This window comes from Hyperoodon ampullatus, assembly GCF_949752795.1.
Source record: "Hyperoodon ampullatus genome assembly, chromosome: 3".
NCBI classification, from domain to species: domain Eukaryota; kingdom Metazoa; phylum Chordata; class Mammalia; order Artiodactyla; family Ziphiidae; genus Hyperoodon; species Hyperoodon ampullatus.
Window position 1 is genome coordinate 92,433,107 of NC_136916.1, and position 24,955 is coordinate 92,458,061.

General features: G+C 37.0%; 1 protein-coding gene across 1 annotated transcript; it reads right to left on the minus strand.

Moving 5' to 3' along the window:
• Nucleotides 1–1,892: 1,892 nt before the first annotated feature.
• TERB2 (telomere repeat binding bouquet formation protein 2) lies at nt 1,893–23,984 on the minus strand (the record flags this gene model as incomplete). Its single annotated transcript, XM_079699846.1, has 7 exons — nt 1,893–2,035; nt 7,792–7,880; nt 16,172–16,257; nt 20,191–20,252; nt 22,794–22,933; nt 23,723–23,804; nt 23,921–23,984. The coding sequence occupies 7 exons, from the start codon at nt 23,982–23,984 to the stop codon at nt 1,893–1,895; spliced, it is 666 nt and encodes a 221-aa protein (XP_079555972.1).
• Between the last annotated feature and the right edge of the window lie 971 nt (nt 23,985–24,955).

Sequence of the window (24,955 nt, forward strand, 5' to 3'; positions counted from 1 at the left end):
ACAATAGATTTTTAACAAAACAGTTTATCTTTGCCTATTTTATTTGTTCACATGCTTCTAATTCCTGAAAGGCTTATATTATCAACTGATTTTATTGCTTCTGGTTCTATTTCAAGCATATATATTGCATCTGCCCTTTTCTATATACACTTAAAGATATAATCACTTTTGTTTGGGAATCACTTTTGTTGTAATTTTTTATTTACTTTGTTAATACATGCATACTACCTATGTCAGAAAAATACTTGAACACTCCCAAGAAATCCCAAGTCCATAACTTGGTGTAAATTTACTTAATCCTTTTAATCAATTCAAGATACACAGACAGGGGCTTCCCTAGTGGCACAGTGGTTGAGAGTCTGCCTGCCGATGCAGGGGTCACAGGTTCGTGCCCCGGTCCGGGAAGATCCCACATGCCACGGAGTGGCTGGGCCCGTGAGCCATGGCCGCTGAGCCTGCACGTCCGGAGCCTGTGCTCCGCAACGGGAGAGGCCACAGCAGTGAGAGGCCCGTGTACCGCAAAAAAAAAAAAAAAAGATACACAGACAGGCTTGGTTTTTACATAAGAAACATAATCAACTGGATGTGACTAAGATAATGTTCAGGAGAGATAATATTTAATACATTTCAGGAAAAAGATAATTGATACTTAGGTGTTCAGAAGAATTTAACCACAAATATGAAGATATACAAGGAAAAGTTACCATATGGAAAAAAGGAACTTTCTCAGCTAATGCTGAGATTAGTGTTAAAATTTTGTATTATGAATTTGAGTCATGAGAGAAAGTCCGGGGCCCACATATACACAAATGATTCAAACACTAAAAAAAGTTCATTTTCTTTAGATAATTCTACAACTGGTATGCACTTCCTAGAAGAAAGTACAGTTTTAATAAGATCGTAGCTTCACAGGTATGTCATTTACAAGTCTCCAAAATGTAATAAACCCACCAGATTCTACATAGCATGATCATATGAATAAAGATAAGAAGCTGCCTCTTGAAATCACTAAATCTCAACACTATTTCAGCTTATTTAAAAGACAAGCCAAGCATGCTGGCTTGTTTCTGAGTCCCTTTTGCAGATCTGCTATTATATCTGACATAGACTACAACATACACCATGTGGGAGAGTGGGGAAGCACTGGCCTGGAAAATCAAGAGGGTTGTGTTCCAGTCCTGGTTTAGCTCCCAGTTAGTCACTCTAAGCAAGACACCTTCTCAAGGCCTTCATTTTCTCATTAAAAACAAACAGGCTGGACTCAGTATTCTCTAAGGTCCTTTCCAGCGCTGTGATTCTATGGCGCCTTGTGGGTTCATTTCAGAAGACATAACACTTGTTTACATTAAATCACTTCTGATATATTTATTATCAGAAACTGTCCATACACGAAGTCTGAATTATTAAAATGTTTTACTTTTACTTTCTTACATATTTTTCAAGTCAGAAACAGTAATTCAAAACTCAACTATCGTGTTCTAATTTTTTAGTCAAAATAAGATGACCAGAATCATAAAACTTAGCATTTACAACATTAAACCTAGAAAAAATATGCATAATTAATAGAACATTAAAGCCAAAAGAATATCTGACAGAGAGAGAGAGAAATTAAGCCTTCTTATGAAGTATGTTTCATTGACAATTACTCCGTAACAACTGTGCACTCAGAATTTGTGGACATAACCTTACAAGCAGGGGAAAAGTCCAGCCCAAATGTCAAAACACAGAGCCAAATGAATCTGAATTTCCTAAAGATACATTTTGAGGAAGAAAGAATTCTTTCTTCTCCATTTCCCCATCCCTCTGTCCCAAAGAGGAGAATTTAAAATTATGTACATCTTTGGTAATATTTTACAGAAAGTAAATGCTGAGATAGAAGGACAATATTTAACTTAGTATTTCCTCTTCAATTCGTTTTTTATAGCAGACATGTTAATTTCATTTTGAACATGGTATGCCAAATAACCTGAACTTCCAGGAATGAAGTCATGTAGCTCCCCAAGAAATTTCTTCATGGCATCAATTGATATATAACCTACAGAATAAAATATATATATAGGGAATTCTATCATAGTATCTGCTTTTCAATGTCTTTGATTTATTAGAGTTAAGATTCCCAAAGAATGTTTTTAGAAAAGAAGTAAAAAGAAGAAATACCAGTGAGAAGATTCTCCATGAAACTTGATAATTATCAGGGAATACCCTCCTCCCCCCTTCACCACTATCCCCCCAGGCTTCTACCTCCTTTTAAAACACAGATTCTTGATTTGCCACTTTGACTACATAGAGTGTGATGTACAGGTTGGGGATGGAACATAAAAGTACCTAGACCAAAATAACTGGGACATGGGTCTGGCTTAGAATGTAATCACTTAGAACTACCTAGCCAACTAGCTACTAACAGCACAGACAGCTAGCTCATCTTCCCTAGTAGAGCAAGTGACACTTTCCTGCACTACTAACACTGAGATAACAGTCTTCAGTAAAAAATTAATAGGAAAATTGCTATCACTGCTTGGTCAACAAAGATTATAGGTGTAAGTAATTCTGATGTCATTAATAATCTGAAATAGATATGAGAATCAAAAAGAAAACCTAGAATGGGGAGAGCTTAAGGACTCAATGACTTTAAGCAATATTTCCTTGATAGCAGTTGCTCATCTGAGTGATAATGTTTCATGTGTAATATGTGTTTGTGGTTTATACTAAAGTTGAAACCTGGTTTAAAAGTAGATACTGTATGGGCTTCCCTGGTGGCGCAGTGGTTGAGAGTCCGCCTGCCAATGCAGGGGACACGGGTTCGTGCCCTGGTCCAGGAAGATCCCACATACCACGGAGCGGCTGGGCCCGTGAGCCATGGCTGCTGAGCCTGCGCGTCCGGAGCCTGTGCTCCGCAACGGGAGAGGCCACAACAGTGAGAGGTCCGCGTACCGCAAAAAAAAAAAAAAAAGTAGATACTGTATGAAAAAAATTCTGGTACAGCTCAGGGATGATTGAATTTAGACCACCACCATTATCACCAGGTTATCTATACAGTTTGATTGTTTATAATAATAGATAAGAAATTCACAGTTAATAAATTAACTATGAAGCCAATCATATAAAATAGACTCGTATCTTTAAAGATATTTTAATCATAGCCACTTACTTCAGAAAATCTTTTAAAGCACAATTACTATACTCCATATTGTTCATGGTCTTTGCCTAACGGCTAGATTTCTGTGTAAAATAAACTAGCACATAAAAATATTAATGTTTAATTAATTGCACATATACACTGTGTGAAGTTTCTAAAGATATATGTGAGGATAGAAAATTTTTAAATAATTACCATATTAATAAAAATATTCCTGTAAGGTAAAGAAGGATAGGACATTTATGCATAAAAATGGATTATTGTAGCAGTTTTGGAGTAGTTAGGACTTTAGGCTGAAGTTCACATACACCCAATTTAAACTAGCTTAAACAAAAGGGGAGTTTACTGGAAGGACATTGCCATATCAGTCAACCTATGAGGAAGGCAAACATATTGCTGGGAGTCAGAAATAACAAACATATTGCTGGGAGTCAGAAATAACTAGCACCAGTTCTCATGGCCATGTCACTAACCTCCAGTTTTTTCCTCTGCATGTTAGTTTCATTTTCCTCTCTTGACACAAGCTGGCTTTCCGTACATGGCAGAAAACACGCCTGCTAATAGCTCTTAAGTTTTATATCTTAGAGCTATGGTCACTTGAATAAGAATGACATGACTTGCTGCATTCCATGTCTAGAAATCCAGACAAAGAATGGTGATTGGCCCAGCTCAGATCAGGTATTCACTCCCAAACCAACTGTTGTGGGTAGGAGCAAGCTCATGTTTTAGAAAATGTAACCCACAAGAATTGGGAAGAAGAAAAGAGAGTTCTTAGGAAAGGCATCCTTGGTGGACAGTTCCATATGAGTCTGTGGTAGCCAGCCCTCCCAGATGGCCCTGAATGATCCCTATCTCCTGGTATTCATGAATTTGTGTAGTCTCCTCCTACTTTGTACTTGGGTTGGTCTATATGACCAGCAGCACTTGGCGGAAGTAATGATATGTCACTTCTGAGAATAGGATATAAAAAAGATATGGCTTCTGTCTGTCTTGGGCACACTCTTTCTCCCACTTGCATTTTGCACTCTGAGGAAAGAAAGCTACCATGTTGTGAACAGCCCTATGGAAAAGTCCACTTGGTGAGGAGTCTAAGCCTTTTGCCAAAACCCAGCAAAAATCCAAGGCCTGCCAACAACCACATGCATGAGCTTTGAAATGGATTTTCCAGTCGCAGCTGTCCCTTGAAATAACTGCAGCCTGGCAAACAATGTGACTGCAACCTTATTAGAGATTATGAGACAGAGGTATCCAACTAAGATGCTCCAGGATTCCTGGCCATCAGAAACTATGTAATAGTAAGTGTCCATTGTTTTAAGCTGCTAAGTTTTGGAGCGATTTGTTACACAGCAACAGATAATTAATACAGTATCTACTATAAGTTCCCAAACTTTTAATTATCAGAATTTTTGTTTAAAAATTTTTGCCTGCAAGATATTTGTCATTATTAGTAATTTTTTTCCTTTTATTAATCACACATGTAGCTGTTAATCAGAACTTTTTATCATGGGTAATAACCAGTGATATCAGACCTAGAGGATTTAATTCCAGTCAAAAACAAAAAACAGACAAAAAAAAATCCGTTGATATTTTATGGGACATTGGTAATGCCTGTATATATTTTTGGTTGTCACAACTTAGGGGTCACGGGGGTGGGGGCAGGTTTCTGGATGGGATACTACTGGCATCTAGTGGGCACTGGCCAGGGTTGCCCTCTCCAACAAAGAATACCTGTCCTAAAATGCCGGCAGTTCCAGGACTGAGAAACCCTGTTCTACAGTATAGCTCCAACTTGTACTTTCTAAAACCAAACATCTAATTAGTTTTATTTTAAGAGATTTAACATTCACTGAGTTGAACTCAACCCATTTTGAGGGACAGTCAAGGTATAGTCACAAAAATTGATACCACTGCCTAAATTAGAACTCTCACTCACTACATTTTCAATTAACACAAGATGATTTTCCCAACAAGAAGTTGGTTCTTCCTGTACAAGCAGATGGGCATGATAAAAAAGGAAGGACTGTCACTTCACATCAAAATTAAAGACAAATGAATTATCTTTTTTTTTTTTTTTTTCGGCCATACTGTGCAGGATCTTAGTTCCCCAGCCAGGGATCAAACCCGTGCCCCCTGAAATGGAAGCATGCAGTCTTAAGGGGCATGGAGTCTTAACCACTGGACCACCAGAGAAGTCCCTGAATTATCTTTTAAAAAATGAAGCTTTCTTCCAAGAAAGTGTTATTTTAAAATTTAATGTAGAAATATAAAGAAGGAAGATAATTATTCAATTGCACAAATTAAAAAATCAAAAATGTTACTTCTACTGATAAAATCAATACCAGCTTACCACAGGTTAAAATTTATACTTTAAAGATTCTGACTAATGATTATTTTTATAGTTCTTTTTTTTTTTTTTGCGGTACGCGGGCCTCTCACTGTTGTGGCCTCTCCCGTTGTGGAGCACAGGCTCCAGACGCGCAGGCTCAGAGGCCATGGCTCACGGGCCCAGCCACTCCACGGCATGTGGGATCTTCCCGGACCAGGGCACGAACCCGTGTCCCCTGCATCGGCAGGTGGACTCTCAACCACTGCGCCACCAGGGAAGCCCTACAGTTCTTTTTTAGTTTGTTTTTATATAACACTGTCATGTCTTTTTCAACAGTCAGATGGCAATGAAACATAGAGCAACATTGTTACTTGTCCAAATCTAAGCATTTGTCTTTATTGTGTGGCTGATTTTAATATTTATCATTGATCTTTATAATATGTTATCAAACACTTGGTAAGTCCAAATGAACAAAAGATATTTAGTACCTGGTGATGGAGTTGCCTGAAGCAAAATCAATACCAGTACTATACCACAACCATGGTTTAAGGTACCTACACTTTATCTGAATGTGTAGGTGTAAGGATAAATCTAGGCAGCAATCAGCTACTCCTAGTCTTAGTACTTAAGTACAGTTGACTCATCAGTAAGGTTGGGGTTAAGGGGGCCAACCCTTCCTGTAGTCGAAAATCCACTATATAGCTAGCCCTGGGGATTCAAGGTTCCTCTTATCTGTGGTTCTACATCCACAAACTCAACCAACTGAGGATTATGTAGAGCTGCAGCATTTATTATTGAAAAAAATCCTCTTATAAGCGGACCCTCATAGTTCAAACCCATATTGTCCAAAGGTCAACTGTACTTCTACTTAGTTCATTGTCCTTTGGAGTCAACAATTGCTCCTAAGAGTTCCAAAACTGACTTTTCTACTATCACAGTTGGATAGAAGTTTTCTTTGATGTCTCCAACACTCAGCCCAAAACTACACATTAAACATTCTTTTTGAAGTGCTTTTCTGAAAGCTATTTTATATCACTCAAATGAACAGAAGAAAAAAATAATAAAACAAATGGCTAGACAAATTGGTTAGAAGGAACAGTAATATGAGAGAAGACATTTAGGAATTTGTGAACTAGTTACAAGAGGTAGTTTTGACACTGCTAAATAAAGAGAAAATGATAAATGTACAAATGATTTTATAATGAAATGTCAAAAAGCCTATACTTTTTAATTGCAGTGTTTTAAAAACAATTTTTTAAAACTTCTATTTTTAAAATTATCGATGACCCTGCTGAATACTACCCAGATCAAATTATCCAAATATTATTTCCTTATCTCATCTCACATAGCACTATCCAAATCCCAATGGTCACTTTTCAACTAGTTCCCTTGTTTGCACCCTCTCAATGTCAGCCTCAGTTAGCTGTCTTCTCTTTATGTTGGGCACTAGGAAACCCAAATATGGAGTCCATTGACACCTGGGTGATTCATGAAAGGGCTTCTGGGCATATGTGAGCCTCTTTAAATTACATGTAAAGTTTGTGTGTTATGTTTGTGTGTGTGTATGCTTAGGGAAAGGGACCTATGTTTCATCAGTTTCTCAAAGGAAACTATAATTAGAATTGTCCATACAATTAATCTTCCAAATTGGGACACTTAAGAGTAAAGCAAAAACTAACACACCATTGTAAAGCAATTATACTCCAATAAAGATGCTAAAAAAATAAAAAAGAGCAAACACTAATGCCAGGACAACACACATAAATTGGGACTGTCTTATGTAAACAGGGGTGTGTTTTCACCTTACCCATAGACCAGGATTTTTTTTCTAACATCTTTATTGGAGTATAATTGCTTTACAATGGTGTGTTAGTTTCTGCTTTATGACAAAGTGAATCAGCTATACATATACATATATCCCCATATCTCCTCCCTCTTGCGTCTCCCTCCCACCTTCCCTATCCCACCCCTCTAGGTGGCCACAAAGCACCGAGCTGATCTCCCTATGCTATGTGGCTGCTTTCCAGTAGCTATCTATTTTATATTTGGTAGCGTATATATGTCCATGCCACTCTCTCACTTCGTCTCATCTTACCCTTCCCCCTCCCCCTGTCCTCAAGTCTATTCTCTATGTCTAGGGGCAGGACAGACCATCATTTTAACACAGAAAATATTGGGCCTACCTTTGGATTCGTTCTGCAGATTAATTTATTTAACATGTGAATGATGTCTTCTATTAGCATGTATAATAGAGGGGGCTCTACTTTGTACAAAATATTCCCTTGTTTCTTCCCTACTTGGGCTGACTCTAAATTTTATTTTAAATTACCTGTTACCATGTTGTTCACTGGATAATTCTGAAGAGGGAAGTACATCTGCTTTTCTACAACTGGAGTCCTTATAAAATGCTTTTCTGTGCTATAAAATATAGAAACATATAGAAAGTCATGTTTATATTTTTTTGGACTTGTTTTACAAATGAGAAATGATTCCAGGCAATATATATAGCAATCTAATTGCTCTGTGATCAGACTTCAGTCTTACTCGGTGAAAACGTTAACTACGAACTTCTTTGTGCTTCTAAGTAATACAGGGCCCATATAGATATTTTTGGTTTGCTCGGCTGCTTCATAAAATAAATATTTACCGAGTAAATACAGACGTGAGTCTTTTTCTCAATATTCTTGAAAGTATAATAATGCAATAATACTTTATAATTAGATAAAAAACAGATATACATATGTAATCTCAAATATGTTAAAAGAAAAGGCTCCATTTTAAATAATCACAGCATTTATTATTATTCAGTGTTTAAATAATTGGAACTCTATTAATTCGTACTTCCACACTTTAAAATAAATAAAAAATGATGTCTGGGAAAATCATGAGGTATACTAAGTGACTTCTGAGTTAAAAAGGAAAAAAGTTAAGTTATTCTGAGCGTGGTTGTATAGTATATAATTAATTATATTCTAATTTTTAAAGAGCTAAGCAGTTTTCAACTAAAATATCCTATTTTCTAACTGCCAAATAACAATTTACTATATTTAGACTACATATAATCCATAGATAATACAATTGTATGAAAATAAAAACCTTAATAAAAAATTGGAGTCATCCTTAAATTTATTTTCCTAAAAAATCTAAAATTACACTGAGTGATAACAAAGGTTTTATTTTCAATTTGTTTAAAAGTTAGAGTTCATCTAAACTCTTCTAAAAGAAACCATAGCTCAGTTAGGATGAGATCCTACAAATAAAGCAAAACAATGTTCCCAGAAAACTCAGGGACTAAACAAGGATACCCATTATCATTGTTATTATTTATCATGGCTCTAAAATTTCTGGCCAAGCAAAAAGAGATGAGGGAGGGGAGAGAAAGAAATGGAAGAGATATCTAGTGAAATGGAAGAGTTATATAGTGAAACGGAAGAAGAAATAGTTTCATTATTAACAAATGATATAAATGTGTACCCTGAAAAGCCAAGAGAATCAACTGAAATATTTTTAGAATCTTAAAGATTCCAAGTGGGTAAATATAAGACAAATGCCCCCAAATAAATGACTTTTCTATGTCAGCAATAACTAATGAAGGAAAAAATGATCCAATCCACAATAGTAATAAAATTCATAAAAATCTAGGAATAACATAATAAGCAGTTTCTGATTCTATCTGTAGAAAAATCAGGAAACTTTACTAACATATAGAAAAGAAAAATAAAGAAAAACAAAAAACCACTGTCTTGGATAGGAATACTGAAAATTATAAAGACATCAATTCTTCTCAACCTTTAATACAATTCTCAATAAAACCCCAAAGGGATTTTAGTGTTTAAAAAAAAATAATTCTAAAATTCACGAGAACAATCACATGTTAGAAGATCTAATAGGAGGCAAGAACAAATTTACAATAGAATGAAAAAATTACCTAGGAATAATCTTAAAAGAAGTATAAGATTTATATGAAGGAAATATGAAAGTGTTTTTTAAGGGCCACAAAAGAAAACTTGAACAAGTAAGGAAAAAAATACCATTTTCTCAGATAGGAACATTCAGCATCAAAGTCTCCCTAAATTAAGCTATATTTTTTTGTAATGTCACTAAAAATAATAACAGAAGTTTTTGTTTTAATATGAACAAGCTGGTTCCAAAACTCAGATGGAAAAGTAAACCAGGAAGAATAGTTAACTAAGAAAATTTGGAAAAGAATAAGGAGGAGGAACTAGCTCTAGATATTAAATCATATTATAAACAACTGAAACAGAGTGGCACTGTTATGGAATAGAATGGAATAGAATATAAAGTCCAAAAATAGACCCAGATACTTATGTGGATTTAACCTAGGATAAAGGTGGCATTTCAGTACAGTGGGGGAAAAGATGAATTATTCAATCAATAGCCAAGAGTAGGTAACTATCTGAAAAAAAAAAGAAGGTGGATCACCACCTCATATCTTACACCAAGATATATTCCAAACGTATCAAAGATTTGAATTTAAAAATAAAGAAATCACTAAGAAGAAACCATAGCAAAATAATAGTAATCTTAGAGAAGACTTTCCTAATTATGACATAAAACTCAAAAAGCCATTAAAGAAAATATTAATAAGAATGAATACATATAGTAAAAAATTTCTGCATGTAAAACCCAACATTTTTAAAGTCAAAAGACAAACATAAGCTAATAACTGTAATTTATTTCACAAAAAATTCATTCTCCTAAATGTAAAGGGTTCTTGCAAAAAAATAAAAGTCAATAGAAAAACGTGCAAAGGATATGAACAAACAGTTCACAGAATAGGAACTATAAATGGTTCTTAAACATATGAAAAGACATTTAACCTCACTCATAATAATGGCAATTCAGACAAAAAACTAGAGTGAGATACAACTTTATATCTATCAGATTAGGAAAGACCAAAACATATGTTAGCACACTGTGTTGGAGGAAGTATAGAAGAAAGAATGGTGACTAACCATCCCAGTTTACCCGAGATTGAGGGGTTTCTCAGGACATGGGCTTTGCAGTGCTAAAACCAGGACAGTCCCAAGCAAACCTGGATGGCTGGTTACCCTAGCCTGGAAAAGGTACTTAAATACACAAACAATAGGAATGTAAACTGGTTTAACCTCTATGGAGGGCAATTTCACAATGATTGTATCAAGGATACAAAATGTATATGCCTTTTGACCTAGCAATTCCCCTTCTAAGAATTACCCTAAAGACACTCGCACACATGCGAAATGACATTATATGATCAATCACTGAAGCACTGTTTTTAACAGCAACTTAGAAATTACCTGAAAGTCCAGTAAAATAGGAGACTAGTTAAATAAATTATGGTAAATCCATACAATAAAATTCTACACAGCACAAAAATGAAAAAGCTCTTTATGTAGTAATATGGAATGATCTCCAAGGTAAATTATTAAGAGAAAAAAGGCAAGGTGCTGAACAATGTTTATAGAATATTACTATTTGTGAAGAAAAGAAAAAATGAAAGAATATTTGTTTGAATTAGCTAGTATATGCATATATAAGAAAATGATAACATTGGCTGGCTCTGAGAGGGAAATTGGCTATCTAGGAGTCAGTATATTTCGTAGTTTCCCCTTTTGTGTATCTTGGATTTTGAACCATATGAATATATTTCCTATTAAAAATAATTAAAATTTGAAAATAGAAAAATAATAAGTAGGCATGAAGAACTAAGGAAGAGATTTTTAAAAGGAGAGTATCACACCGGTCAGAATGGCCATCATCAAAAAATCTACAAACAATAAATGCTGGAGAGAGTGTGGAGAAAAGGGGACCCTCTTGCACTGTTGGTGGGAACGTAAATTGATACAGCCACTATGGAGAACAGTATGGAGGTTCCTTAAAAAACTAAAAATAAAACTACCATACGACCCAGCAATCCCACTACTGGGCATATACCCTGAGAAAACCATAATTCAAAAAGAGTCACGTACCACAATGTTCATTGCAGCTCTATTTACAATAGCCAGGACGTGGAAGCAACCTAAGTGTCCATCAACAGATGAATGGATAAAGAAGATGCGGCACATATATACAATGGAACATTACTTAGCCATAAAAAGAAACAAAGTTGAGTTATCTGTAGTGAGGTGGATGGACCTAGAGTCTGTCATACAGAGTGAAGTCAGAAAGAGAAAAACAAATACCATGTGCTAACACATATATATGGAATCTAAAAAAAAAATGGTTCTGAAGAACCTAGGGGCAAGACGGGAATAAAGACACAGACCTACTAGAGAATGGACTTGAGGACATGGGGAGGGGAAAGGGTAAGCTGGGACGAAGTGAGAGAGTGGCATGGACATATATACACTACCAAATGTAAAATAGCTAGCTAGTGAGAAGCAGCCGCATAGCACAGGGAGATCAGCTCAGTGCTTTGTGACTACCTAGAGGGGTGGGATAGGGAGGGTGGGAGGGAGGGAGACGCAAGAGGGAAGAGATATGGGGATATATGTATATGTATAACTGATTCACTTTGTTATAAAGCAGAAACTAACACACCATTGTAAAGCAATTATACTCCAATAAAGATGTTAAAAAAAATTCCCTGTGCTAGGGGAGGTCCTTGTTGATGATCTGTTTTATATAGAGTAGAGTGTGTATGTTAATCCCATGCTCCTAATTTATCCCTCCCCCCACCTTTCTCCTTTGGTAACCATAAATTTGCTTTCTATGTCTGTGGGTCTGTTTATGTTTTGCATATAAGCTCATTTGTATCATTTTTTTAGATTCCACATATAAACAGTATCATTTGAAATAAATAAATAAACAAAAATAAAAGGAGAGTAATGAGTTTGGTATTTACTTGGCTTGTCAGGTATTAAAATACATAAAGTTATATAACTTAAAAGAATATTGTATTGATATCAAAATAGATCCATAGATTAATGGAATAAAACAAATAGTGTAAAAACAGATCTCCAGACACATTAAACACAACATATGAGAATGGAAATCACATCAGTTAGAGATAGATCTATTCTTAAAAAACTGGTGGAAAATTCTTATTTGTAAGACAAAAATAAACTTCGATCTTCACCTATTACCATACATCAAAATAAATATCTGCAGAATTAAAAAACAATTTGATACCTGAATGGGAAAGGACTTTTCTGAACATAAAAGCGATAGAAGAAATAATAAAGGAAAAGTGATTAGTTTAACAGTGTAAAAACTCAAAGCTTGTATCTCTAAAAAATATAAGCCTGAGAACAAACTGAGGAAACAATGTGACAAACTGGCAAAAGGATAATATAGCTAAAAATGTCAGACAAGTTGATAAGAAAAGCAATAAGACTCCCAATAGAAAATGGAGAAAGGATAAAAACAAGTCACAGAAAAGAAAATGTAAAATGCTAATAAATTCAAAAAGATTCAAACCTACCAGTAATCAAAGAAAAATGCAAATTAAAACAAGATGCTGGGGCCTCCCTGGTGGCGCAGTGGTTGAGAGTCCGCCTGCCGATGCAGGGGATACGGGTTCGTGCCCCGGTCTGGGAGGATCCCATATGCCGCGGAGCGGCTGGGCCCGTGAGCCATGGCTGCTGAGCCTGCGCATCCGGAGCCTGTGCTCCGCAACGGGAGAGGCCACAACAGTGAGAGGCCCGCATACCACAAAAAAAAAAAAAAAAAAAAAAAAAAAAAAAAAAAAAAAAAAAAAACAAGATGCTGGGCTTCCCTGGTGGCGCAGTGGTTGAGAGTCCACCTGCCGATGCAGGGGACACGGGTTTGTGCCCTGGTCCGGGAAGATCCCACATGCCACAGAGCAGCTAGGCCCATGAGCCATGGCCGCTGAGCCTGCGCGTCTGGAGCCTGTGCTCCGCAATGGGAGAGGCCACAACAGTGAGAGGCCCGTATACCTCAAAAAAAACAACAAAAAACAAAAAACAAAAACCCAAGATGCTATTTTTCATCTATTAAATTAGCACAAGCCTTCGTATTAATAGTCAATATACTGATGAGGATGTGGTGAGACCAACACTGGTGGCAGTTTTAAATTTGTACTTTTGAGGGAAGCAACTGACAATAGGCATCATGGCCTTTAAAAACACTCATACCTCATTAATACTGTAAATTCCACATCTGATAATTTACATTAAGAAAATTATCAAGGGAATTCCCTGGTGGTCCAGTGGTTAGGACTCTGTGCTTTCACTGCCAAGGGCCTGGGTTCTATCCCTGGTTGGGGAACTAAGATCCCACAAGCTACATGCTGCGGCCAAAAGAAAAAAAAAATCTAAAAAGTAGAGAAAGATTTATTTTTAAAAAGATGTTCATGAAGGTGCCGCAAGAGTAACAAATTGTAAATTTTTTTTAAAAAAATTAAAGGAAGGTGGTTAAACAGACAATAAGATTAAATGCCATATACAGCCATTACATATCATAATATCAAATAAGGTTTTTCAGAATGGGGAACTGCCCATAGAATACTAAATGGAAAATCAAGAGCCAGACTATATCTGCAGTCCGACCTCAACTCTACTTAATGTGTATGTCTGTATAAAACTAGCAAGAAATGTACTAATGTTGATGGTGGTTATCTGAGTGGTGGGTTTGCTTACAATTTAAATTTTCTTTTCTTTTTTAGTAGTTTTTCTTTTTTTAGTATTTTCCATTTTGACAAATTACATGCATTATATTTATAATAAAATAATTAAGAACAAGAAAAATAAGCAAAAATTCATGCCATTTTCAGAAGATCTGGGAACTTACTGGGAAAGGAAAACAGCATAGTGATTAAGAGTCTGGACTCTGGATCAGCTAGAGTCGGTGTCAAATTATGTTCACTACTTAAATAATATTGGGTGAATTATTTAGCTCTCTGAAACTGTTTCCTCAATTGTAAAACGAGGCTAATGCTATTTAACTATCTTATAAGGTTGTGAGAATCAAATGAAATACTGTGAACTGCTTAGCTAACAAATGTCTTGTATTTGGCAAGTGTTCAAAAACTAGCTCACCACCTAGTGTTCACTATCACTAGTAGCATGCCAAAAAAATAAACTTCGAGTAGGGACAAAGTGTATTTTATCTATGTTTGCACTGCACCCTCTGGTGGTTCCACAAAGAAAAAGGCTCTAAGTAGACACCTACTTTGTCTATTTTTGTTGTTGTTATTGGAAAATACTGGACATATTTTCCCCAGATTTGTAAGCCCTCTTTGTATATTAAGGAAAATAGCCTTTGTCAAATACTTTTTCAAGTGTATATTTTTCTTTTGTCTTGGTTTATGGTATTTTTATTTCCATGTGCAAGTTTAAAATATTTTTGGTAGTCATATTATCAATCTTTTCCTTATGCTTCTGCATTTTGCAGGACAACCATTTCTTTTTTCTTTTTTTTTTAATTTTTTAAAAAAATTTATTTGCTTGTGCCAGGTCTTAGTTGCAGCACTCGGGATCTTTAGTTATGGCATGTGGGATATTTTAGTTGCAGCATGCAGGCTCTTAGTTGCAGCATGCAGGATCTAGTTCCCTGACCAGGGATCGAACCTGGGCACCATGCATTGGGAGTGGAGTCTTAACCACTGGACCTCCAGGGAAGTCCCAGGGCAACCATTTCTTGAAAATATATATATATATATATATATATATATATCTGATGTCTTTCCAAGTCAAGTGAATCACTGGGAGTTACTTTTTAATTTCTATTTCCCATTCTTCTCTTACAAGGTCACTTAGGATAACCATTTTCTCCTACTTCTATTTCATTTTTCTTCCTCTCCTTACCAGTTTCTTATCTCAGAAACCATAACAAGTTCAAAGGAGTGATATACATAGAGATCCCAAAGACCTAGAATATGGATACTCAAACCCAAGTGGTGGATTATCTAGAAGTCATAGGACCATGAAGAAATCGTTTACTAAACTTAAAATAATTAAATATAAAACTTTGTGTTAAATCAGATAATAACTTATTTCAAATTAAAGAAAAACAGGAGGTACAAAAGGTATAAAAAATTAGGGGAGAAAAACTTAAAATTAAAAAACTATATAAATTAAACTCATTAAGTCTTATATTGAAGAAAGATCATTTTTATTTCAGCAGCTAAATACCAGACTTTCATATAGTTAATGCTCCCTATGAACATCTGAAAACCACTGAACTGGAAAATACGGAATTAGGACTAGATAATGAGTAAGTCTGAAACAAGGGGGCCTCTCAGAGATTGGCCCTAACACAATGGCAAATCCATGTCTGTTCGTCTTTTAAGATATAATTTTAATTTCTTAAAGCAAGTAGCCACATTACGAACAATTTGGGAAGGAAAGGGGGAAATCACCCAGAACTTCCAATCCTAATAAAATTACTGCTAATATTTCTTTCTTTCTTATTATAATACATAGTTTAAAAATAATGTAACAGTGATCAAAATATACATAAAAATTTTATTTTCTGCAAGGATAGTCTAGCATAATAGTTAAGTGCATGCATTCTGGAATTAGACTGACCCAGCTCAAATCCTGCTTCTCCCCATTTAATAAGTTTGTATGACTTTGGGCAAATTACTTAATCTATATATAGTTGATCTCTTTTTCTGTAAAATGGCAATGGTGATAATGATATCAATCTCATAAGACGACTGTGAAAATTAACTGAGATAAACACACAGTGTTCAAAGGTGTCTATACTTAATTGAATATTAGTGAAGTATACAAATTCAGTACCTTTTAGATAATTCTTTTTTGTGATCTGTTGCTAGTTCACTGCTTTCCCTAAGGGACTTTATTTCGTTTGCTGTTACTTCATCATGCTGTGGAGAGCAAAAGAAATCACATTTTAGGGCTTCCCTGGTGGCACAGTGGTTGAGAGTCCGCCTGCCAATGCAGGGGACACGGGTTCGTGCCCTGGTCCGGGAAGATCCCACATGCCGCGGAGCCGCTGGGCCCGTGAGCCATGGCCACTGAGCCTGCGCGTCTGGAGCCTGTGCTCCGCAACGGGAGAGCCACAACAGTGAGAGGCCCGCGTACCGCCAAAAAAAAAAAAAAGAAAGCACATTTTAAAAAATCAGCACACCAATGATGCAATCAATAATGTTTTTTTAAAAAGTAAAGAAAAAAAATTGGCAATATATATCAAGAGTCACAAAAATATTTATACACTCAGGTCCATCCCATCTAGTTTGGTGGGAAAAACTCACAAAATTTTGTACACACACACATACACACACAGAATTATATTATATATTTTTAGAGATACGTAAAGAAAGAAGACCAGGATTTTTAAAATATCAGCTGTGCTTGTATTAGATAGTAAAACTGACTGATTTTATTCTCTTTTTAATTTTTTGAAATTTTCCCTAATGTGGTCATATTACTTTTCAGTTTAAAAAATAAGGAAGCCAAAAAAAGTATTATTAATTTAAACTTTCTTAAAATCCTTGACTTGAAAACTCCTAGGCTTCCTGTGAGCTACAAATCAAAAATATGAAGTAAGCTGAACAAATTAAGTTTCCCCTTCAAAATTAAAGTGGAGTATTTAGCTATGAAGTTACAAAAGAACTAAATGTATATTAAGCTTTTCCAAGAGATTATGTGAAAGTGACTGACCTCAGATACTGGTACCTATCACATAATATATTTGCTTAATATGCCATTAGGAAATTCTATATTTGGGTCACAAATCCACTCCAAACAACAATAATGTTCCCCAAATTACCTTCCAGGTTTACCCTTTTTAAAAAATATTTATTTCTTTATTTGGCTGCATCAGGTCTTGGTTGCAGCGTGAAGGCTTACCTGTGGCTTCTCTCTAGCTGTGGCACGTGGGCTCTAGAGCTAAGTTGCCCATGGCGTGTGGGATCGTAGTTACCTGACCAGGGATTGAACCCACATACCCTGTATTGGAAGGCGGATTCTTAACCACTGGACCACAAGGGAAGTCCCCAGATTTACCCTTATTATTGCCATTGGATGAAGTACCTTCTACTTACATATTCCATGGTTACATTATTATAATTGGATAATATTCAACACCAATCAATATTTGAAAGAACAAAATCCTTTATTGTATAATCATACAATTTCTAGAGTCAACAGTCAGTACAGGCATTTGCTATTAATTTTTTAGTAGAAAAAAACATTGGATTGGGTTGGAGCTGAGAAAATCTGTTCCACTTTGCTAATATCTGGTTATGTGAACTAAGTCAGGTCTTTACCTTCTTACCTCAGTTTTCTCATTTCTAAAACAGAATGATTAAATTAACGATCTTTAAGGGCCTTTCGGTACACTCAATAATTATTATCAAATAATAACCATTCTACCACCACTCATGTCCCTGGAAACACTCTGACAAGTCAAGGATTAGATATTTGATCCTTAGTACAACATAGCCAAAGATACTAAAAGAGCTATTATTTTCAGATTATGACACTTTGGGAAGAAATAACAAGTTAATGAAAGGAATACAAAATGCATAAATTAATTGCTGGGCTTTAGACATAGAGATTTTCTCTCTTTTTATTTTGAAAAAGTTCAAGCTTACTGAAAAGTTAAAGAATAATACAATAAGTACTATGTACCTTTTGCCCAGATTCACAAAGTGTTAACATTTTTGCCACCCTGCATGCCCTCTCTCTCTCATTTTTTATTTTTGCTGGACCATTTGAAAATATTTGCAGATATTATGACATTTCACTCCTTAATCTTTAGCATGCATTTTCTAAAAAAACCCAACATTCTATCATAATTAAGAAAATTAACATTAACTCAATATCACCTAATATATACATTGCATATTTAAATTTTTCCAACTGTTCTCAAAATTTCTTTTTTACCTTTTTTTAAATTAAAAAATCCAGAATCCATTCAAGGTTCATACATCACATTTGGTTGTTATGTCTCAATCTAGAACAGTCTTCCCTGTTTTTTTTTGTTTTTTATGACATTGTTTTAAAGAGTCTAAGCCAGTTAGTTGCTTTGTGACATGTTCCATAATCTGGAATTATCTGAGTATTTACTCATGATTAGATTCAGAATTTTGAACAAGAACACTACAAGATAATATTGTGTACTTTTCTTTTTTTGGCACCATGAGGTGGGCGAGATCTTATTTCCCTGACCAGGATTCGAACCGGGGCCATGGCAGTGAAAGTGCCAAGTCTTAACCACTGGATCCCCAGGGAATTCCCTATATTGTGTACTTTTTATTACATCATATCGAGCTGAAAATAACAAGAGGTTGTTCCAATATTCAGTATTGGTGATGCTAAATTTTACCAGTTGGTTATGGTGGCATCTGCCAGGTCCCTCCATTGTAAAGGTACAAGCATTGCTTGCTTTTGTAATTAATAAGTAATCATCAATGAAGTGATCATTTTAGATCATGATTTTAACACCCATTAATGACACTTGCCTAAATCAATTATTTTACTGGGGGTGGTACAGTGCGAATTTTCTATTCTATCATCCTTTCTTCATTTATTACCTTTTATTCTGAAAGGAAATTTTCCCTATCCCACCCTTTCCTTCCTTCCTTCCTTCTTCCCTTTTCACCTTTCTTCCTCCTTTCCTTCCTCTGTTCTTCCTTTTTTCTTTCTTTATGCTTTTGGAGTATCACTATGGAATCACAGATTTTTTAAAAAATTTAATGTATGGGCTTCCCTGGTGGTGCAGTGGTTAAGAATCCACCTGCCAATGCAGGGGACACGGGTTCAAGCCCTGGTCTGGGAATATCCCACATGCCGTGGAGCAACTAAGCCTATGTGCCGCAACTACTGAGCCTGCGCTCTAGAGCCCGGGAGCCACGACTACTGAGCCTGTGTGCCACAACTATTGAAGCCCACGTGCCTAGAGCCCGTGCTCTGCAACAAGAGAAGCCACCGCAATGAGAAGCCCACCTACCACAATGAAGAGTAGTCCCCGCTCGCTGCAACTATAGAAAGCCCATGAGCATCAACAAAGACCCGATGCAGCCAAAAATAAATAAATTTATATTTTAAAAAATTTAAGGGCTTCCCTGGTGGCGCAGTGGTTGAGAGTCCGCCTGCCGATGCAGGGGACGCGGGTTCGCGACCCAGTCCGGGAAGATCCCACATGCTGCGGAGCGGCTGGGCCCGTGAGCCGTGGCCACTGAGCCTGCGCGTCCAGAGCCTGTGCTCCGCAACGGGAGAGGCCACAACAGTGAGAGGCCCGCGTACCGCAAAAAAAAAAAAAAAAAAAAATTTAATGTATTATAATCCATTATTCTTTTTGATGTTCAAATTATCCCAAATTTGGCTTTGCATAAAGATTCTGAAGTAAGTCACAAGCATAGGCAAATTTGAGGCAGGATGGCAAAAGCTAAAAAACTTTCAGTATTGCACACATTTATTAAGGGGTATTATTCATAACATTTAACAAACGGTACAACACAGGAATTAATCAAATAGCATCTACACTGGCAGTAAAGAACTGGTAAATACTGTGTACCTATTACTCCCTTAATATTACTGAGATTTTGAAGTTTTTTCAAATTTTTAAGTTTTTTATGTGAATAATTTTATTCATACAAAAAATCTCAATTTTACTAAGGTACTAGTGTAAAAATAATGTCAAACTAGATATGTTTAATAAAAGCATGTCCTTTAAGTTCCTTACTCTGGGTCATTGGTGCTAACATGTCACAAGTAAGCATTTTTAAGATTACATTGCTTTCAAATTTTTTTGAAACTGTAGATTCTAATCGAGCACCTTAATTTACTCTTACCTTTTCTATCAGAAAGTGTTGGTCTTGTTCCCAAATAAAACTACCAATTTTTCTTCTTATTTCTGTAGTAAGAAAAACAAATCCAATACTGTTTTTTAAAAAGTAACTTTGTAGAACTTTCTGAATTTTGTTTAGGTTTCAAATTTCTAAGTCAGTATTATTCCACTTGCATCAAAAGTACCTAAGATACTTGTTTAAAATGCAGATTCTTATTGAACCAGATCATTGAGGAGAAGCTGGGGAATTGCATTTCTAACAAACTCTCCAGATGACTCCAGTGCATTATGAGAATCATTGTTGTAAACATTTTTGGCTGTAATACATATCTTCATCCAATGTCAGTGTCTTTAGGCCAAGCATTAATAAAGAAGACAACTGTCTAGTCAAAATAAAAGGCACAGGGCTTCCCTGGTGGCGCAGTGGTTGAGAGTCCGCCTGCCGATGCAGGAGGCACGGGTTCATGCCCCGGTCTGGGAAGATCCCACATGCCGCAGAGCGGCTGGGCCCGTGCCATGGCTGCTGAGCCTGCACGTCCGGAGCCTGTGCTCCGCAACGGGAGAGGCCACAACAGTGAGAGGCCCGCGTACCGCAAATAAATAAATAAATAAATAAATAAAAGGCATAAAATTCCTGAATCTGTAGAGTGTTTCAAGAATTCAAGAGTTTACTTTGTTAAAAAAAAAGGTTGGATGAGCAACATGTCTAGTGGGCGTGGTAGTACAGGAATTCTACAATGCTCAGCATGTCAAAGGACTATGAAATTATCTTAAATCAATGATCTCAAAACAGATGTATATGTATAATTGATTCACTTTGTTATAAAGCAGAAACTAATACACCATTTTGAAGCAATTATACTCCAATAAAGTTGTAAAAAAAAAAAAAAAGTTTCCACAGTAGCCCACTCAAGGACAAAAAGTTAACATTCCTCTAGACCTAAGCTGTCCAATATAGCAGCCACTAGACTAGATACATATTGAAATGTGTGGCTAGTCCAAAATGAGATGTGCTGTAAGTTTAAAATAAACACTGGATTTCAAATCCAGTATCAAAAAAGAATGTAAAATTTATCAATAATTTTTATACTGATTATATATTGAAATGATAATATTTTAGATACATTAGGTTAAATAAAACATTTCTTAAAATTAACTTCATCTCTTTTTATTACTTTTAATGTGGGTAGTAGAAAATTTTAAATTAGTATGTGGCTTACATTTGTTTGCCTCTCACACTTCTACTAGACAATCCTGGTCTAGGTGAATAATAATGCATACTTTTCATTTTTAAAAAGGATCATGTTTTCATTTAAAACAGATTTAATTGAATGCATTTTAATGTAAGATGCTAAACACAAAGACTTAATAGGAGTGATAATTTAAAATTAGATCAGATAGTCATTCCACAATATAAGTTCCCTGAAGGTGGGTATTCTCTGATATGCAGTTTTTGAGTAAATCAATTCTCCTATCTAGTCATTAATTTATTTGCATAACCACTTAGAACAATTTATTTTTATAAATTATAACTAGGTCTCACCAGGACATCAACTATAGAAGGAACCCAATCTTTAGGGTTTCCAAAGCTCTTCTATAGAAACATTTTTCAAGTTTTTTTTTTTTTTTTTTTTTGTGGTATGCGGGCCTCTCACTGTTGTGGCCTCTCCCGTTGCGGAGCACAGGCTCCGGATGCGCAGGCTCAGCAGCCATGGCTCACGGGCCCAGCCGCTCCGCGGCATATGGGATCCTCCCAGACCGGGGCACGAACCCGTATCCCCTGCATCGGCAGGCGGACTCTCAACCACTGCGCCACCAGGGAGGCCCTTTTTTTTTTTTTAAATACTCTGCTCACTGGGAATTTTTACTACTTTTAGTCTGTCTTTCTAGGGATGGACACAAACACATCGAAAAACACATCAAGAATTGGATAATAAGACCTACAAAAATGGGATATTTAAAATTAGTCCATAAAAGATAGGTAGGCTTTGGACAGAACAGGATAAGAAAGGGTGTTCCAAGCAGGGAAAACTAAAAGAACCAATCTCAGAAGCAATTTATTCACTTGCCCTTTACTTGATAGGGTTGCTGAAATAATTAATGTGAAAGTACTTTCAATAATATAAAGAACAATATAAATATATGGGTTTATTATCACACTGAATCTTGAAATATCAGGAAAAAAATCCAGAAAAATAATGGTGAGATTCAAAACTAGCAACGGACATTTATTATATACTCACAGGTCAGACGACTTAATATATTATCTCATTTTATCCTCAAAACAACTCGGGAGGTGACAAAATTAGTAAGTGTTGGATCCTAGCCAGTGAACACTGTGAGGACAAGATCTGTATCTTAGTCACCAGTGAATCCCCAGCACCCTGGTTGAAACATGGCACACAGTAAGAGCTCAGTGAACGTGTGAATGAATGATAAACAAAGCAAGGATGCACACCCAAGGCAATCTGATCCAAAGTACATGCTTTTCTATTTATATTAAATGATACAAAACACAAAAATCTCTGAGAACAAAGACCAGTAAAGTTGGGTGACATAGCTGGATTTGGCAGTCTAACAGAGATTAGATGAAAGACCTTTGCTAACCTTTTTGCAGGCATTCAGGAGGAAGAATGAAATGACCTAAAGCCACCGAGTTTTTTATTTCAGCATTAGCTACTGCAGAGAGATAGCAGGCGTGAAAAACTGTAGCATTGTCTTCTATGTAATCAAGACTCTGATATATTCTAGGAGAAAGAAAGGGAATATTTGAAATTATGAAATGAACAAGAATGTATTCAACATTTTAAAACAGAATAAATGAACGGAAAGAGAATTATCGGTAGGTAACCAGGAGACTGGGGGCGGGGGAGTGAAGGCGTGAGAAGGGGATCAGCCAGGACGGTGATCAGGCGTCTGTTTTGTAAACATAATCGGACGGCAATGTGAAGGGGGATCACAGGTGGACAGATTGGAGGCAGAGCAACCTCTCAGAGAGACTACTGTGATTTGGGGGTAAGAGGTAATTTACGGTGTATACTAAGATAGTGGCAGGAAGAACAAAGAACATTTACAGGGGCACAATCCATGGTGTTTGGTCATGGATTAATTGGATTAATTAATGGATTAATGGGGATAGGGGTTATTATTCAAAAGAAACTACCAAGGTTTTAAGTTTAAGAACACAGCAGCTGGTACAGGTATGAGGCAATCAGGAGATTTGGTTTAAACATGTTGAATATGAGGGTCCTTCAAGGCGCCACGGGGATGTGGGAGAGTCAAATGGAAACACACCACTGGAACTCGGGAAAAGATCTGAGGACCAGGTAGGAGGCCATGCCATTGCGGCAGAAAAGAGAGGAGAAAGGTTAGCTATTTCCGCCCCTACTTCCTCCCCGCACATCTAGGACTGAACTGAAAACTTGCTCGTTTCCAGTATCTTCCTATTATCAATATTTATTAGTGGACTGTAACTTCTATCTCCAACTCCTGGCTCCTCATGACCCAAAAGGTACTGCCAGGTGGGCTTCAGGTACCTCAGCGTGTCTGGGTGTGAGGCATCGCAGCTGAACAAGAAGTCGGCGGCCCTCGGGTCACTGATGGTCCCCCCTTCGGCCACTGTGGAGGCAAGAGCACAGGGTAAGCCCATCAAGTGTCCTGCCGCCAAGGTACCATAGGGAGGAGGGGGTGCTCCCCTCCCCACCTCACCCACCCGCTTCTGCCCAGCTTCCTACCCCAGAACTGCCTCAGGTCGCCGCTGACGCTGCGGCAGAACCAACCCCGCTGCCCTTGAAACATGGCGCCGCCTCACACGCCTCACAAGCGAGGACGTGGGGGGAGGGGGCCAGGAGCCGAGATCACTGATTGGTCGGATGTCCGAAGCCAGCTCCATGATTGGTTCTCATGGAGTAATGGGCGGGGAAAGCCTGAGGCACAAGGAAGAAGGTTCCCGTCGCTGCCAGCCTGTGTGGACCAGCTCGTGGTATTGTGGGGAGGCCCCTCAGCTTCCCCTGACTCGGTGGAGGACGCAGGTCAGTCGTGCTTGTGAGATTTAAACCCTAAGTATTAACAAAGTTGTTGTGCTGTGTTGTTATTATTATTATTTTATTTATTTATTTATTTATTTATTTTGCGGTACGCGGGCCTCTCACTGTTGTGGCCTCTCCCGTTGCGGAGCACAGGCTCCGGACGCGCAGGCTCAGCGGCCATGGCTCACGGGCCCAGCCGCTCTGTGGCATGTGGGATCTTCCCAGACCGGGGCACGAAGCCGTGTCCCCTGCACCGGCAGGCGGACTCTCAACCACTGCGCCACCAGGGAAGCCCTGCTGTGTTATTATTTTGAAGCAAAACTCATTTTATCACTTCATCTATAAATGTTTCAGCTGGAATCTCTAAAAGATGAAGGCTTCTTAAAAAACAATATCATTGGACTTCCCTGGCGGTCCAGTGGTTAACACTCCGCACTTCAACTGCAGGGGACAGGGCTTCTATCCCTGTTCAGGGAACTGAGATCCCACATGGTGCATCCCACATGCCGCATGGTGCAGGCAAAAAAAAAAATAATAATAAAAAATAACAATTCTTCAATATAGTCATATATCACCAGTGTTCAAATTATGTTTTCTTTATAGTTTCCCCACCCCCCGCCTTACATCAGTTTTGATAAGCTATATTTTTCTGGCGTTGGGTCCATTTAATCTAAAATTTCAAAAATATTGATATAAAGTTGACCATAAAACCTTCTATAATATTTTGTAATGTCTGCAGGC